Source organism: Molothrus aeneus, chromosome 16 (genome assembly GCF_037042795.1).
Source record: "Molothrus aeneus isolate 106 chromosome 16, BPBGC_Maene_1.0, whole genome shotgun sequence".
Lineage (NCBI taxonomy): Eukaryota > Metazoa > Chordata > Aves > Passeriformes > Icteridae > Molothrus > Molothrus aeneus.
In genome coordinates, this window is record NC_089661.1 from 1,649,538 (window position 1) to 1,663,587 (window position 14,050).

At 59.9% G+C, this 14,050-nt stretch overlaps 1 protein-coding gene across 3 annotated transcripts in view; it reads right to left on the reverse strand.

The window, feature by feature from the left end:
• Nucleotides 1–1,281: 1,281 nt before the first annotated feature.
• Nucleotides 1,282–14,050, reverse strand: part of LOC136563706 (mitochondrial Rho GTPase 2) — a 48,960-nt gene continuing 36,191 nt past the window's right edge. For all 3 annotated transcript variants that reach the window (XM_066561261.1, XM_066561260.1, XM_066561259.1), the window contains 17 exons: nucleotides 13,641–13,722; nucleotides 13,491–13,534; nucleotides 11,787–11,840; nucleotides 11,373–11,425; nucleotides 10,610–10,718; nucleotides 10,089–10,190; nucleotides 9,427–9,525; nucleotides 8,910–9,018; nucleotides 8,537–8,657; nucleotides 7,431–7,515; nucleotides 6,218–6,363; nucleotides 6,037–6,137; nucleotides 5,835–5,965; nucleotides 5,337–5,417; nucleotides 5,028–5,150; nucleotides 4,674–4,876; nucleotides 1,282–3,165 (listed from right to left, as the gene is read on the reverse strand). In XM_066561261.1, the coding sequence (XP_066417358.1) occupies nucleotides 3,048–3,165; nucleotides 4,674–4,876; nucleotides 5,028–5,150; nucleotides 5,337–5,417; nucleotides 5,835–5,965; nucleotides 6,037–6,137; nucleotides 6,218–6,363; nucleotides 7,431–7,515; nucleotides 8,537–8,657; nucleotides 8,910–9,018; nucleotides 9,427–9,525; nucleotides 10,089–10,190; nucleotides 10,610–10,718; nucleotides 11,373–11,425; nucleotides 11,787–11,840; nucleotides 13,491–13,534; nucleotides 13,641–13,722 (1,761 nt within the window). In that variant the 3' untranslated portion in view covers nucleotides 1,282–3,047. The remainder of the gene's footprint in view (nucleotides 3,166–4,673; nucleotides 4,877–5,027; nucleotides 5,151–5,336; nucleotides 5,418–5,834; nucleotides 5,966–6,036; nucleotides 6,138–6,217; nucleotides 6,364–7,430; nucleotides 7,516–8,536; nucleotides 8,658–8,909; nucleotides 9,019–9,426; nucleotides 9,526–10,088; nucleotides 10,191–10,609; nucleotides 10,719–11,372; nucleotides 11,426–11,786; nucleotides 11,841–13,490; nucleotides 13,535–13,640; nucleotides 13,723–14,050) is intronic.

A 14,050-nucleotide genomic window follows, 5' to 3' on the forward strand; every position in this document is an offset into this window, starting at 1 on the left:
ATCAGCACCCCAGGATAGACACCAGCACCCCAGGATAGACACCAGTGTCCCAGGATGGACACAGGCATGCCAGCACCAGGTACCTGCTGAATCTGGCACAGGTGATTGCAAGCATTCCCTGCATCCTGTCCCTGCACCCCCAGGCCAGCACAGCCTGGGTACATCCCCCATGGGACAGGGCCCATCGAGCCTCCAGTGCTGTCCCCTGCCCCAGCACCGTGCTCATGGACAGCCTGGCACTGGGTCCCTGGAGCTGGCACCTCTATGGGATGTGCCCAGTGCCACCCAGGCCAGGCTCCCCTGGATCCCCAGCAGTGCAGGGGTGTCCCCAGGAGCCATCCCTGGCACCATCCTCACTTCCCAGAGCCGCGGCTCAGCCCCACTGAGGTGCCCAGGGAGCTCTGGGCTGCCCAGCCACGCCAGGCCCTTCCCTGGGGATGTGTGGCCGCGGCTGGGGTCCCATGGCCCTGCCAGGCGTGTGCCCAGCCCCACACCCGTGTCTGTCCCAGCACAGCGGCCGTGCCCCGCACACCAGAGCTATGAATACCCAGCAGGGCACGTGGGCCGCAGCTCCCGGGGGATGCAGCCTGGTTTGGAGTCACCAGGGAGCACCGCGTGTCCCGTCCGCCCTGCACCGCCTCCTGTGCCCGCACGGCAGCGCGGCTGTGTCCCCACCCTCCTGTCCCCCGGCTGGCCCTGTGGGAAGGGTCTCCTCTCCCACCCCACAAGGATCCCCCCCATGTGGGAGCAGTCCCACCCCATCCAGTGCAGAGGCTCTGGAAAATCCTTTCCTCCGGCTGCGCCCACATTCCCTGTGCCCAGCGCCCGTGGCTGAGGCAGGGACAGAAATAGCTGAGGGAAAAGCTGCCATGGGAAAACAGGAGCAGGGAGGGGAGGTGGCACAGCCCTGGGAGCTGCAGGTACAGGGGGAAAGAGACTGCAGGGAAATGGGGAGCCCCAAACCCCACACAGGGATGGGCACAGAGATCACAGCTCCCAGGGCAGCCGAAGTTCCCCCTTCCTGTGGATCCTGAGCAGAGAACCACGGGATCCATCACCTCCTCCCCTGTCTCTGCACCCTGGCTGGCACTCGTATGAGGATCCGTGTCCTCAAGCACCAAGGAGTCCTGGCCAGCCCCAAGACCTGTCCCACCGCACCAGGCCCCAAATCCCTGTAAGTGCCCTCGGGTGGGGCAGCCCAGGCTCTTGGGGTGGCCCTGCTCCCCCTGCAGCCCGGGCAGGGACAGGGGTCCTGCTCCCCAGGTGACACAGGACACGGTGTGCAAGCCCAAGGTGTGTAAAAATTTATTTTGCTGTAGAGAACAAACTAAAACATTACAGCTCCAGCAGACGTGGAGCAGGGAGACACCAACACCAGGCACGGGCCCGGCTGGCAGAGCCACGCACGGTGGGCACAGAGGAGGACACTGAGCACGAGGGAGTGGCCCTGGCAGTGCCAGGGGCCAGCAGTGAGTGTGTGCCCGACTGGCAGAGCAGCTCCAGCACAGGAGGGACACCCAGCTAGCCAGCACTGGGGACAGCAGGATGGGGACACCACCCTGGGGCTGTCCCTGGGAGACACCAGCGCTGCCCAGCAATTCCTCCATCCCTTCGCTGGCTCCAGGCCACCATAAAACATTTAAATAGACAAAACACAGAAAAAGCAGCTCTGGGTGCTACCCTAGGATCTGCCCCTGCAGCTGCCTGGAGACCAACCCTGAGCGTGCTGGGGAAGACCAGGCTGGTGACAGGGCCAGGCTGGTGACACGGCCAGGCTGGTGACACTGACAGGCTGGTGACATGGCCAGGCTGGTGGTACAGCCAGGCTAATGGCATGTCCAGGCTGATGGCATGTCCAGGCTGGTGACATGTCCAGGCTGGTGACATGGCCAGGCTGGTGGCACAGACAAGGCAGATCCAGGCTCCCCTGGGAGGACAGGAACCCAGGGATGGTTCTGGCCTGGCACTTTGGGACTTGCAGACAGGGACTGAGCTCAGTCCCAGCAGATGAAACCAGCTCAGGTGTCGGCAGGGGACAGGGGACAGGACAGGAAGGAGCTTCCAGTGGTGCCAGGAGATGAAATGCCCAGAGCTTCACACTCTGGCCAGGGCCCCACAGAGGGGACAGCAGGTCACAGGGCCTAGGGCACAGCGTGGCACCAGCTCAGTGATGGCACTGCCAGGGACAGACTGGGCACACAGTGGGCATCCAACACCCTCCCAGTCCTTACCAGGGCTCCCAGAGCCCTGCAAGCACTGCTGGCCATGAATACTGGTGGCCAGGGGTGGGGATAGGCCAAACAGGAGCCAGGGAAGGAGAGTGGATGGACCTGGAGCCAGGCACGCTGCAGGACTCACAAGATTTTTGAGTAGAAGCAACAGAAAGGAGCTCAGGACAAACCCTGGTTGTCACTGTCCCCCCTCAGGCCAGGACAGCAGCCACTGTGGCCCAGGAGGAGGGGCCAGGCCTGACCTCTCACACTGGGCTGGGGGTGTCAGTGCCTGGCCCTCCCTCCCTGGCTCCCTGTGCCAGCCCTGGCTGAGGGAAACCGGGACAGAAGCTGGAGCTGTGCCCCAGGGAGCTGCAGCCATGAGCTCATCTGACAGCTCAGCTGCTGCTGGAGCTCCCCGGGGCCCCGGGAGCGTTGTGCCCTCCAGAATTGAGGGCACCAGCACAGCCCTCTGGGGAGGGGATGTGCCCAGTCCAACAGACACTGAAACACTCGTGTTTGAGCTTAAAAACAAGCGTTAAAAAACTGAACAGAATAAAAGATGAGGGTGATCCTCCAGCTGCTGGTGAGGCAGAGCTCTCCTGGCAGAGCTGCCTGCCCTGTGGCCACGGGGGCCAGGAGGCCACAGGGTGAGGCTGCCCGGTGCCAGGGCTGCATCCTGCTGGTGCTGGGAGGTCTGGTCTGGCTTCACTGGTCCTGCAATCCAGGCTGGGGGCAAAGGAGGATTTCCTACCAGGGGCCAGCTTGAGGCGGGGCCCCTCTGGGCGTCGCTGGGGCCGGGGAGCCGGTGTCACGGGACGGAGCGGGGCGGGGCTCTCACTTGTTCTTGGCCAGCAGGCGGTACAGGGTGAAGCCCACCAGCGCTGTCACCGCTGCCCCCAGCGCCACCCGCAGCCAGAAGGACGCGACTCCCAGCTCCACGGCGTTCAGGTGGCTGCAAGCAAACACAGGAGAGTGAGTGTGGCTGTCCCGGTGCTCCCACCCCACACAGGGAGGCTGGGAGTGCCAGGGGGAACAGCCCAGTGAGAATCTGAGAGATTCCCCATCCCTGCAAGCAGAGCTCTCATCACCATCAAGCCAAGGGGGGGCTGTGGGATGGATGTGGCTGTCCCCTCCCCTGCCCTGGAAAAGCTCTCCAACACCTAAATAATTATACAGGTATCTGCCTTTCTAGGTCAGGCTGCCTTTCCAACCCCCGTGCACGGAGAGCCGGGATGCCACCACCGGGACGCTGGTGACAGGGACCAAAGGGCAGCGAGGGACAGGGCCTGGTGCTGCCCCAGTGTACACATTCCCTCCCTAGCACGTGCTGTCCTGCACTAACAGCTCCTCTCCTCTCTCTCCCTCCATCCATAATTCATTCCCCACTACATCGGGGGAGCACAGCCAATCCCCGGCCCTTCATTACGCTGTTATTTATTTATACCACATATCCTAAGATATATTAAGAATATTTAAATTTTAATACTGCAGAGGGGAGGGGAAAAAAAAAGCGTCAGCTCTAAAAATAAAGTTGTTTATTGAAAAGAAGCTGGAGGGAAAACTACTCACTAGTAATCCCATCCTGCCTTCCAACGCTCCCACACGCTCTCCCCGCCAGGGCTCGGCCCCTGGAGCTGTGCTGGCCCTTCCCAGCCCTGGAGCAGAGTGATTCCACTCACAGGGAGCCTCCTCTCTCCCCAGAGCCCCCCTCACCTGCTGTGACCAGCCTGGTGCTGTCCTGCCCCATTCCCAGCCCCTCTGGGGTGCAGTTCCTCCCATAGAGAGGCTGTGTGACACAGGTCTTGCTTCACTGACCTCTTTTTCAGCCTGATCCATCTCATCGGGAGAAAATAGCTGCCACCCCCCCCGTGGGCCCTGGCAAACCAAGCTGGCTACTCCTCTTCAGCATTTTTTATCTTAGGCTTCAAAAATAAACACTCCTGTGGCAGGATCTATCTACTAAATCTGCCAGAGACATACACACAGGCAGAAGAAAACCTCCCCCCTCTGCAATTAGAGGAAGAAGTGGCTTTTCTGTTTCAATTATTTGTATAAGCAGATCACAGAATCCTGGAATGGTTTGATTGGAAAGGAACCTTAAAGCTCATCCAGTGCCACCCCTGCCACGGCAGGGACACCTTCCACTGTCCCAGGCTGCTCCCAGCCCTGCCCAGCCTGGCCTTGGGCACTGCCAGGGATCCAGGGGCAGCCCCAGCTGCTCTGGGCACCCTGTGCCAGGGCCTGCCCACCCTCACAGGGAACAATTCCTAATTCCCAATATCCCATCTAATCCTGTCCTCCTTCAGCTTAAGGCCATCCCCCCTTGTCCTGTCTCTGCATGCCCTAGATGACACCAAAAGCTGCAGAGAAAGCAAAAGCAATGTGGCAGAGGCAGGGCTGGGACACAGCCCCCTGCCCAGGCTGTGCTCCTAGCAGAGCTCCCATGGGAAGGATACTCACGGGAAGGTGGCAGCAGTGGCCAGTTTGGTGTAGACAGCAGTGCTGGGTGGTCCCTGGCTGTGGCAGGAGAAGGGGAAGGGTGGAGGGAGGCAGTGCTTGTAGCAGAACTCAGCTGGGAAGAGCCCTGGCTGCTGGCCGGCTTCTGGCAGGTCTGTCTTGGAGGCCACGAAGACACAGGGGATCTGGCTGTCCACGTAGTGCTGCTGCAGAGACAGAAACCCCAGCGAGGGGTTAAGGAGCAACCCTGGGAGAGGCAGGAGTGCTACAAAGGCTGGTGTCCCCTGTGCCCCTGGTGAAGTCTAACAGGACCCCTGTGGTTGCCCAGGAGCCCTGTGAAGGGTCCCTGCCAGGTACCTTATAGATGCTGGCACAGTAGCTGAAGGATTTGGGGTCGCTCAGGCTGTAGATGAAGCAGGCGACGTCGCAGGCTGTGTCCGACGGCTTCGAGAAGGTGCTGTCAGCACTGACCTCGTACAGCTGCAGCACAGGGGACAGGAATGTGGCACTGCAGTGTCCCAGGGCTCAGCTGCTCCTCACACCAGCACAAGGACAGTGCCAGCATAGCCACAGGCACAGCCCAGCCCCATGTGCCAGGGTATGGGGACACAGCCCAGCCCTGCTAAGAGCCGGGCACAGCACAATTCCCTGCCCTCCCACACTTACTATGAGGTACTTCTCCTGGCCATTGACCTGCACTGTGTTGATGGTGTAGAGGGATGGCTTTCCTGGCTTCTCCCTCTGGGCCTGTCACAAGAAAAACACCATCTCAGGTTGTGGAGATCTGAGCAATGCTGGGTCAGGGACTGTTTCACACTGCCCTGAGCCCCCCTGGCCTGACAGCCCCCTGAAGGGCAGCCAGGGCCTGGCACGAGATGTGGCGCTGCTCCTACAGGCAGGGAAAGTCAGCACTGCTGTGGTCAGAGCAGGGAAAGGCACAGCCCCTCGGGACAAGCAGAGGGAGCAGACCCACTGCTTTAGCCACGATAAGGACACCAAAGCCACCAGCACAGAGGGGATGTGGAGCATGGGCACGAGGGCAGCACACAGAGGGGCCTGGCCAGGGGCAGGGAAGTGCCACCAAGGGACAGATCGCTCCAGGACCCCCAGCTGTGCCTCCTGCTCCATCCTGGGAGCGTGGCCAGGCAGGGAGCAGCCACTCACCGCCAGGCTCCTGCCGAGGAAGGCCTGCAGGAAGGCGGACTTGCCTGCGCCCCGCGCTCCCAGCACCTTGCACAGGAACACATTCCTCTGGGTCTGCCCCTTCTCCAGGTCAATCCTCTTCTCCCGGGTCACTGGCAGCAGAGAGGGTGGTGAGAGCCAGGAGGGACCCGAGTTGTGACAGAAGGGGAGGGCATGGCTGTACCTGTGAGGGCTTGGGTCTGGGAGTCCTGCTCCGAGAGGATGGGGTAGCCCAGGTAGCCCAGGCACTCCAGGCAGTGCCGTACGTCCAGGTAAGCCACGAGCCTGGAGAGACAGAGCACAGCAGGAGGGTCAGCAAGGGCTGAGTGATGTGACCAAGGGCCAGGGAGAGGGACTGAGCTTACGTCCACTGGCAGAGGAATCCATGCAGGGAAAGCAGGCCTTTATCAGTGGTGCATACCGTGTTGTAGAGCTCGGGGCCCCAGGGCACGCAGGGGAACACGCTGAAGAAGTTCTGCAGCTCTGTGTGTGACAGGGCTCCATCCTGGTCCTGCCAAAACACAGGGGAGTCACCAGGGGAGGCAGGAGCCAGCCTGTGCCCACAGGGGGCCCTGCCACACGGGCCACCTCCCTGCTGTGCACGGTCACAGGGATCTGTCAATGGCAGGAATCGATCGGGCGCAGCGAGGCCGGAGCTGGGCGAGCTCAGAGCCTGTGCCTCAGGGACTGCCAGCACTGCACAGCAGCAAACATGCTGTGGGATTGCAGCTGCAACCAGGCAGGACTTGTCCACGCCCACCCCACAGCCCTGAGCTGCTGTTCCTGGCACTCCTGGAGCCAGCTGTCCCACAGCAGCCTGCATCAGGCCAGCCTGGCCTTCCACAGGCAACTCAGCACTCAGGCTGCTGTGTCTGAAGGGGACCTGCTGGCACCTGGGCACCCAGGGATGTGCATCCATTCAGTTCTGCCACTCCCCATGGCTACAGAGCTGACCTGGATACACAGGGATGTGTGTCCACTCTCTGCTGCCATTCCTGAGCCACTCCCTGTTGTCACAGAGCTGCCATTCCCCAGATGCACATCAACATGTGAATAGCCAGTCCGAGCAGGTGCATGCTGATCCAATACATCCCTTCCTCCCACCCTGCAAGAGCCTGAGTTTGGCACAAATGTGTTGCTTTTTCTCCCTCTCTCCAGCCTGGCAGCCCTCCACCAGGCTGGCAGATGCTGGTGTTTGGTCCATGGCTGCTGGCCAGCAGCTGTGCCCGCTTCCCTGCCTGCCTCCCTGCCCAATTCCCTGCCTGCCTCCCTGCCCAATTCCCTGCCTCCCTGCCTGCTGCAGCCAGGCACTACAAGGGCCATGCCAGCTTTATGCCAACTCAGACCCAGTCCCTCAAAGTCCAAACTGTCCTTTGGCCAAGGGTAGTGACCAAACCCCATGTCCCTGACAGGCCATCAGACTACCTACAGCTTGCTGTGGCCACTTCCTGCTCCCAAAGCCTCCAAAGAGGGAATGCTGTGGCAGAGGAAAGCCCTTCCCTGGTGCTCCATGGGCTCCCTGGCACAGAGGGGTGGTTAGGGAGGTGTGCAGGCCCAGCAGAGCATCCTCCTGCCCACCTTGTCGTGCTTCTCAAAGAGCCTCTGCAGGAATTGGTATCCCAAGTGGTTGAGCTCTGTGGAGCAGCCGGGGGGCACACGGATCCTGTTGGGAAAATCATGGAATTATTTAGGTTGGAAAAGCCCTATCTGGTTGAGTCCAACTGTTCCAAAACTGTCAAGGCTATCATTGACCCATGTCCCCAAGTGCCGTATCTACATAGCTTTAAATCCCTCCAGTGATGGGGGGACTCCACCACTGCCCTGGGCAGCTGTGCCAGTCCCTGATAACCCTTTCAGTAGAAAAATTTTTCCTACTACCCAACCTAAAACCTCCCTTTTATCTTTCATATCTTACTCTCCAGCTCAGACTCCCAAATGAACCTCCTCAAGCCCCGAATGAAGGGCAGTGTGTGAGCACATCTCACCCAGGGGAAACAGCTGCCCTCTCCCTCCCTGCTCAAGGTCAGCTGCTGCCTCCAGGCCTGGCTATTCCTTGACACGGCCCCTTTATTTTGGGGAGAATCCCCTGAGGATGCACAGTGGCCTTTCCCTGGCACATCCCAAGCAGCCCAGGAGGTGCTGTGCCCTCACTTTGCCTCATGCCCAGGGTTTCACAGTGCCCTGGGTGCCATCCACCAGTGTGTCCCTGTCACCTCCCTGCAGCCTGCTCTCTGGGAAGAGGAGGAGGCAGCTCCCAAGCCAAACCCTTCCATTGCTGCCAGCTCCCCATGTCCAGAGTGGCAGGGAGCAGAGAGGAGACAGCAGCCGCACAATCCGCCGCGAGGGCTGTGCTGACAGCTCACTGCTCCCGACAGAGCTGCTCTGCCTCGCTCAGCCAGGCACACAGCAGCCTCCAAGAACCCCTTGCTGATGTCAAGGCTAGTCTGGATTTCAGTCCCCACCTTCCTGTCTGCCTAAATCAGCAGCCTCAGGCGTGCTGTGTTTGTCCCAGAGCCCACGTGTCAGCTCCTGCCCCAGGGGAAGGTGAGCACTGGGAACCTGACCCTCACCTAAAGGCCCAGAGCAGCTCCTGGGCTGCAGGAAGGGTGCAGCCAGGGTGCTGGGGATGCTGAGCCACGCACCAGGGGGATGTGGCCCCTTCCTGCCCAGCCCTGGACACTCACTGTGGGTACAGGTAGTCATCTGTCAGCTCCAGCTCGTCGTCGTAGCCGAAGCGGCGCAGGATGGTCCAGGTGGTCTCGTGCCGGCCCCTCTGGATGAAGAGGGTGTTGAGGAAGAGGAAGCCTGCAGGAGAGATCAAGGGGCTCAGCCACAGGGGAGTCAGCTCAGGCTCAGGGCTCCACTCCTCAGCCATGCTTTCCCTGGGAAAACAGACTGCTGGGACAGAGAGCCACAGCAGGCTTGCTTTAACAAGAGGGACTAACCAGGCCTGGAATGAGAGCCAGGAGGCTCAGGCCAAGGGCAGCCCCAGGGATGTGCTGAGGGAGGAGGGTCCCCATTCCCCTGGGGAGGAGCAGGGAGCTCTCAGGCTGTTACCATTCAAGGTGAGGCCGTTGTCCTGCACCCCGTCTGTCGTGTTCTTCCACACAACCATCTTCACATCCTCCAGGGCCTGGGGAGCCAGGGGGTTTCCAAAACAAGATTTCTGCCTCCCAAGAGAATGAAGACCATTGTCAGAAAAGCACTCAGAGAGCACAATCCTGTCTCAACAGGTTCCCTCTCCCCTGGCAAGGACTGGGGCTTCAGGGAGGGAAAATCCACCCAGCTCATGGATTTCTGTCTTATGACTTGACCAAACCCCTGTTCTTCAACATCCCAATAATTTAGGGCTCTCAGCATCTCCAAAGCCTCCTGGTCTTCCCATGGCAGAGCAAACTCAGCCCAAGCTTAGGAAGATGGAACCCCACATGCTCAGAGATGCACCCTGCAGCGCTTCAGCTATGCCACAGAAACACCAAAGAGGAACGGGATGGCTGTGCCAGGAGAGGCAGCTCCCCTGCTGGAGAGGGAATCCCAGGCACTGGGGAACTCCTCAGCTCTGCAGCCACCCTACCTGGAAGTAGTTGAGCTCATCATCACTGAGGATCTGGTTGTTGTCCTGGTCTGAGAGGCTGAAGATGCGGGTCAGTGCTCGAGCACAGGCGGGTTTGAGCTGCAAGGACCAACCACGGTGACAATGACAGGGCCAGACACAGCCTGGCCCTTCCTCCTGCAGCCCCACACACAGAGGGCTCCTTCCTGCACTTCTAGGCCTGTACCACAGCCTCCTTGGAGGTGGGAATCATGGAATCATTAAGGGTGGAAAACTGCTCCAAGATCTGAGTCCAGCTGTTCCCCCAGCACTGCCAAGGCCACCACTAGCACATGTCCCCAAGTGCCACATCCACAGCATCCAGGAATGCTGACTCCACCATTCCACCTGTGCCAGTGCCTGACCACCCTTACCATGAAGAAATTTTTCCTAATATCCCATCTAAAGTCAGAGAGGACAATCCACAGTGAATTTTTCTTCCAGACCCTTCCCTCCACAACCAACACACAACCTGGAGCATGAGGGCTTCTGCCCCAACACACCCAAGTCCCTGCAGGTCTACTGAGCACAGGAGATGGGCACTGTTCCCTTGGCCTGTCTGTGACAGCCCAAACCCCCCACCTGCATTCCAAAACCTCCAGCCCAGAGCAGTGTGAGGGAAGGAGACGCCCCCAGGAGCCCACCTGCTTCTCCTCTGGGTCGTAGAGAGGGGCAGTGGGGTGCAGCACAGCTTTCTGGGCATAGTAGAAGAGCTCAGAGATGTTCTTGAGGTTCTTGGCAGAGCACTGGGGATTCAAAGGAAGAGACAGCCCTGATGAAAAGGGCAGGAGGAGGATGATACAATCTCCCCCAGCCAGACTAGCTGTGCCTCAAAGCCCAGAGCAACATTTGTCCACCATGAGGAAAAATCCAAAAGGACAATCCCCTGGGTTTTGTTCTGGCTTTGCTGTGCCCATTCCACAGCCCCAGAACCAACAGGGCCTGTGTGGGAGCTCCAACTAGAGAGCCACAGAGGGCAGACACAGAAAGCTGCTCCTTGCAAGGGGTAAAGGACAGAAAGGCCAAAGGACAGGCTCTCAAGCCCTGGCCTTGTGTAGACCAACACCCCCAGGGCAGCTCTCCAGGAGCACAGAGGCTCCCTGACTCCCACCAAACCAACATTCCAACCCCTCAGGGAGGCTCGGCACACCCCCAGCTCCCTCACCTCCACACAGGTCTCAATCTCTGAGAACTGGTTCATGATGGGCAGGATGACCTCCATGGAGCTGCCCATCTGCAGGTCAGACTTGTTTCCCACTAAAATAATGGGGGTTCTAGGAAAAGACACAGAGCACAAGTGAGGCCACCCCTCTCTTGGTCCCAGCACTGTCCCAGCCATTGGTGCTCCCATGGGCAGGTCAGGGAGGCCTCAGCTCTGCTCTGCAAGGTCCAGAGCAGCTTTCCTGCCTCCCACAGCCGGGAGCATCCATCTGGAGAAACAGACTGCCTGATCCTGCTTATGCTTTCACCCAGCAACAATATGCTCAGGAGCCTTTAATCCAGCACAACAGCCTTCTGCCCAAGAGATCCACACACAAACTAAAGCTTCTGTGCTCCCAGACGCCCCTGGCAGCCTCCTCTCCCTGTCTGGCTGGGAAGAGATCAAGGGGGGAGAAGGATCCCTCCTCAGTGACCCCCTGCCTCAAGTGGATCTCTGGTGGAGGAAAGTGCCCGTGTGCTTGTGCTCCAAGTGGTCTGGGCACAAACCACAGTCCTGGAATGGTTTTGGTTGGGAGGGACCATAAAGTTATCTCATCCCAGCCCCTGCCATAGGCAGGGACACCCCCCCATTAGACCATGGCTCCCATTCAACCTGGCCTGGATCAAACCACAAAGCTGGTTGGCTCTCAGTACCCTCAGAAGGAGGTGAGGATGGTGGGCACCCCACAGCCCCCAGAATCCCCCAATTCTGCACCCCCACACAGTACCTGGATCCCTTTTCAAGTCCCCCGTTCACCATGGGGATCCACTTTGTGCGAATCTGGAAGGTGAGCAGAGGGAAAGGGCTGTGAGCACAGCCTGGGGAGGGAGAGGCAGCTCCCAGGCAGGCAGGAACAGGGCCCTGCAGCCATCTGCTCCCCGGCATTCCCTCACACCAGCAGGCAGAGCAGCAGCAGGGATGCTGGATGCCAGCACCAGGATGCAACAAGCCTGTTGACCTGCTGTGAGGTAATAACCTTGGGCAGGGCTCAGCTTCTGCTTGCAGGAATCTCTGACCCAAAATCCCACAGAGCCAGGGGCCATCAGTACGTGCCCACACCACAGGGCAGCACAGAAACCCCAGCACTGGGAACCCCCTCTGGTCCTGCTGCTGGAGCAGGGCTGTGGTGGGGACCCATTACCTTGTCAATGGTGGCCTCCTTGGTGACATCGTACACCATGCAGACCACGTTGGCCTGCAAGAGAAACAGGAGAGGGTGGTTAAGGGGTCCTGCCACACTCGTGGCAGCAGGGAAAGCCAGGGCTGCAGGGAATGCCAGGGCAGCAGGGAAGGCCATGGAAGCAGGGAAGGCCACGGGAGCAGGGAAGGTCACGGGAGCAGGGAATGCCACGGGAGCAGGGAATGCTATGGAAGCAGGGAATGCCCCGGGTGCAGGGAATGCCATGGAAGCAGGGAATGCTATGGAAGCAGGGAATGCCATGGAAGCAGGGAATGCCACGGGAGCAGGGAATGCCACGGGAGCAGGGAATGCCACGGGAGCAGGGAATGCCATGGAAGCAGGGAATGCCATGGAAGCAGGGAATGCCATGGAAGCAGGGAATGCCAGGGCAGCAGGGAATGCCATGGAAGCAGGGAATGCCACGGGAGCAGGGAATGCCACGGGAGCAGGGAATGCCATGGAAGCAGGGAATGCCATGGAAGCAGGGAAGGCCATGGAAGCAGGGAATGCCAGGGCAGCAGGGAATGCCATGGAAGCAGGGAATGCCACGGGAGCAGGGAATGCCATGGAAGCAGGGAATGCCATGGAAGCAGGGAAGGCCATGGAAGCAGGGAAGGCCAGGGCAGCAGGGAATGCCGCCTGAGCTGCCAGGGAAGCACTCAGCCGAGCGCACGTGAGCACGGACACGTACACAGCCCCTGCGCCCTCAGCACGAGCCCTCGAGCTCCTGGGAGCAGCTCCTCTGCCTCAGGAGCTGCTGGGGGAAGTTCCTCTGCCTGAGGAACTCTGCTCCCACGCCTGCTGGCCCAGATCCCCCTCCCCTCCTGACCCCTGCAGACAGGGCCAGCACCGAGGCTTTATCGGAAGCAGACAGGAGGGATCACTGGTCCTTTCAGCAGAGAGTTTAATGCTAATCCGAGGACACACAAGGGTTTAGGCAGGATTTCCTGGAGCCATTTAAAGCTTCTGTGTACTCCTGCTGTCTGGGTGGAGGGAGCAGGACCCCCGTGCCCACCTTCTTGACTGTTAGCCACCAGGGTTGGGAGATTAAATAGCTCTGCTCACGTGAGAGAGATGGTTTTATTATCCATAATTAAAAGGTCCTCATGTCTGCAGAGTCAAGGTTAATCCCAGGGCAAAGAGCAGCTGGGTCCAACCCAGTCAGACAACTTAATTATTCCTCCATGGCTGCTCTGAGGGCTCCCTCATCTCTCCCTGCCCAGTGCTCGCCAGGAGCTCCAGCTCCCAAATTAACTCCTCTGTGCCACTGCTTCATCAGGCAGCCACAGGGATCTAATGCAAGGAGCAGGGGTCTTGCCCAAACCCAGCAACTACTCCTCCCTCTTCTGAGTCCATGGGGAATACCCCGAGGCTGAGAGCACAATGTCTGCTCCTGTCTCCTCCTCCTCCTCCTCCTCCCGTGGGCAGTGAGCTGCCCCTGCCATTTGCCTTCTGGAGGCTCCCCGGAGGCCTTGGACAAGCCACACATAACAGCTTACAAGACAGAGCAGGATTAAACAAGCCTCTAAACAAACCAGGAGCATTAATCCGTGGATAACCAACTGCCTGTGCCTCTCTGGGTGGCTAACAGGGAGGGGAGGGGAGCAGCCATGTGTCCCCTGGGGACCACAGCCTCCTGTCCCCATCCCGGCCAGCCCTGCTCACCTTGGCGATCTCCTCCTGCAGCTCCTCCTCCGTCTGCTCCGACTCTGGAAGGGGAATGAAGCCATCACCACCTGCCCAGGCAGGGCCACCCCATCCCAATCCCCTCAGGCAGGCAGGGAAGGGGAGAAGCCAGGCAGGACAGGACCCTACCTGAGTAGTCCACTATGTGTGTGGGGACCTTCTCAGGGGTGACATCGGCCGGGATGGTGATCTCCTCCGCCCGGGGGGGCACCTGCAAAGGCAGCACACCCCGTCCAGCCAAGCAGCACAGGTGACAAGGGACTTCAGGGCCTTGGCCACTGCCAGGGCAGGATGAGCTGTGGATCACAGGTCACTCTTGGCCCACCACGCTGTAGCAGCCCCCTGCACTCCCGCCCTGGCACAGTCCTTGAGGTGGAACTTCCACCTGCCTACCTCACACCAAGCTCCTGATCCTGGTGGGGATAAGCCCTGAGCACTCCCTGGGCTCCTCTGGTTGTGTGGGCTGGGCTGGGAGCAGGGAAGGGGTACAGGCCTGGTCCCCCCAAACCCCTGAGCTGATGCTGCCCAGCACAACACCA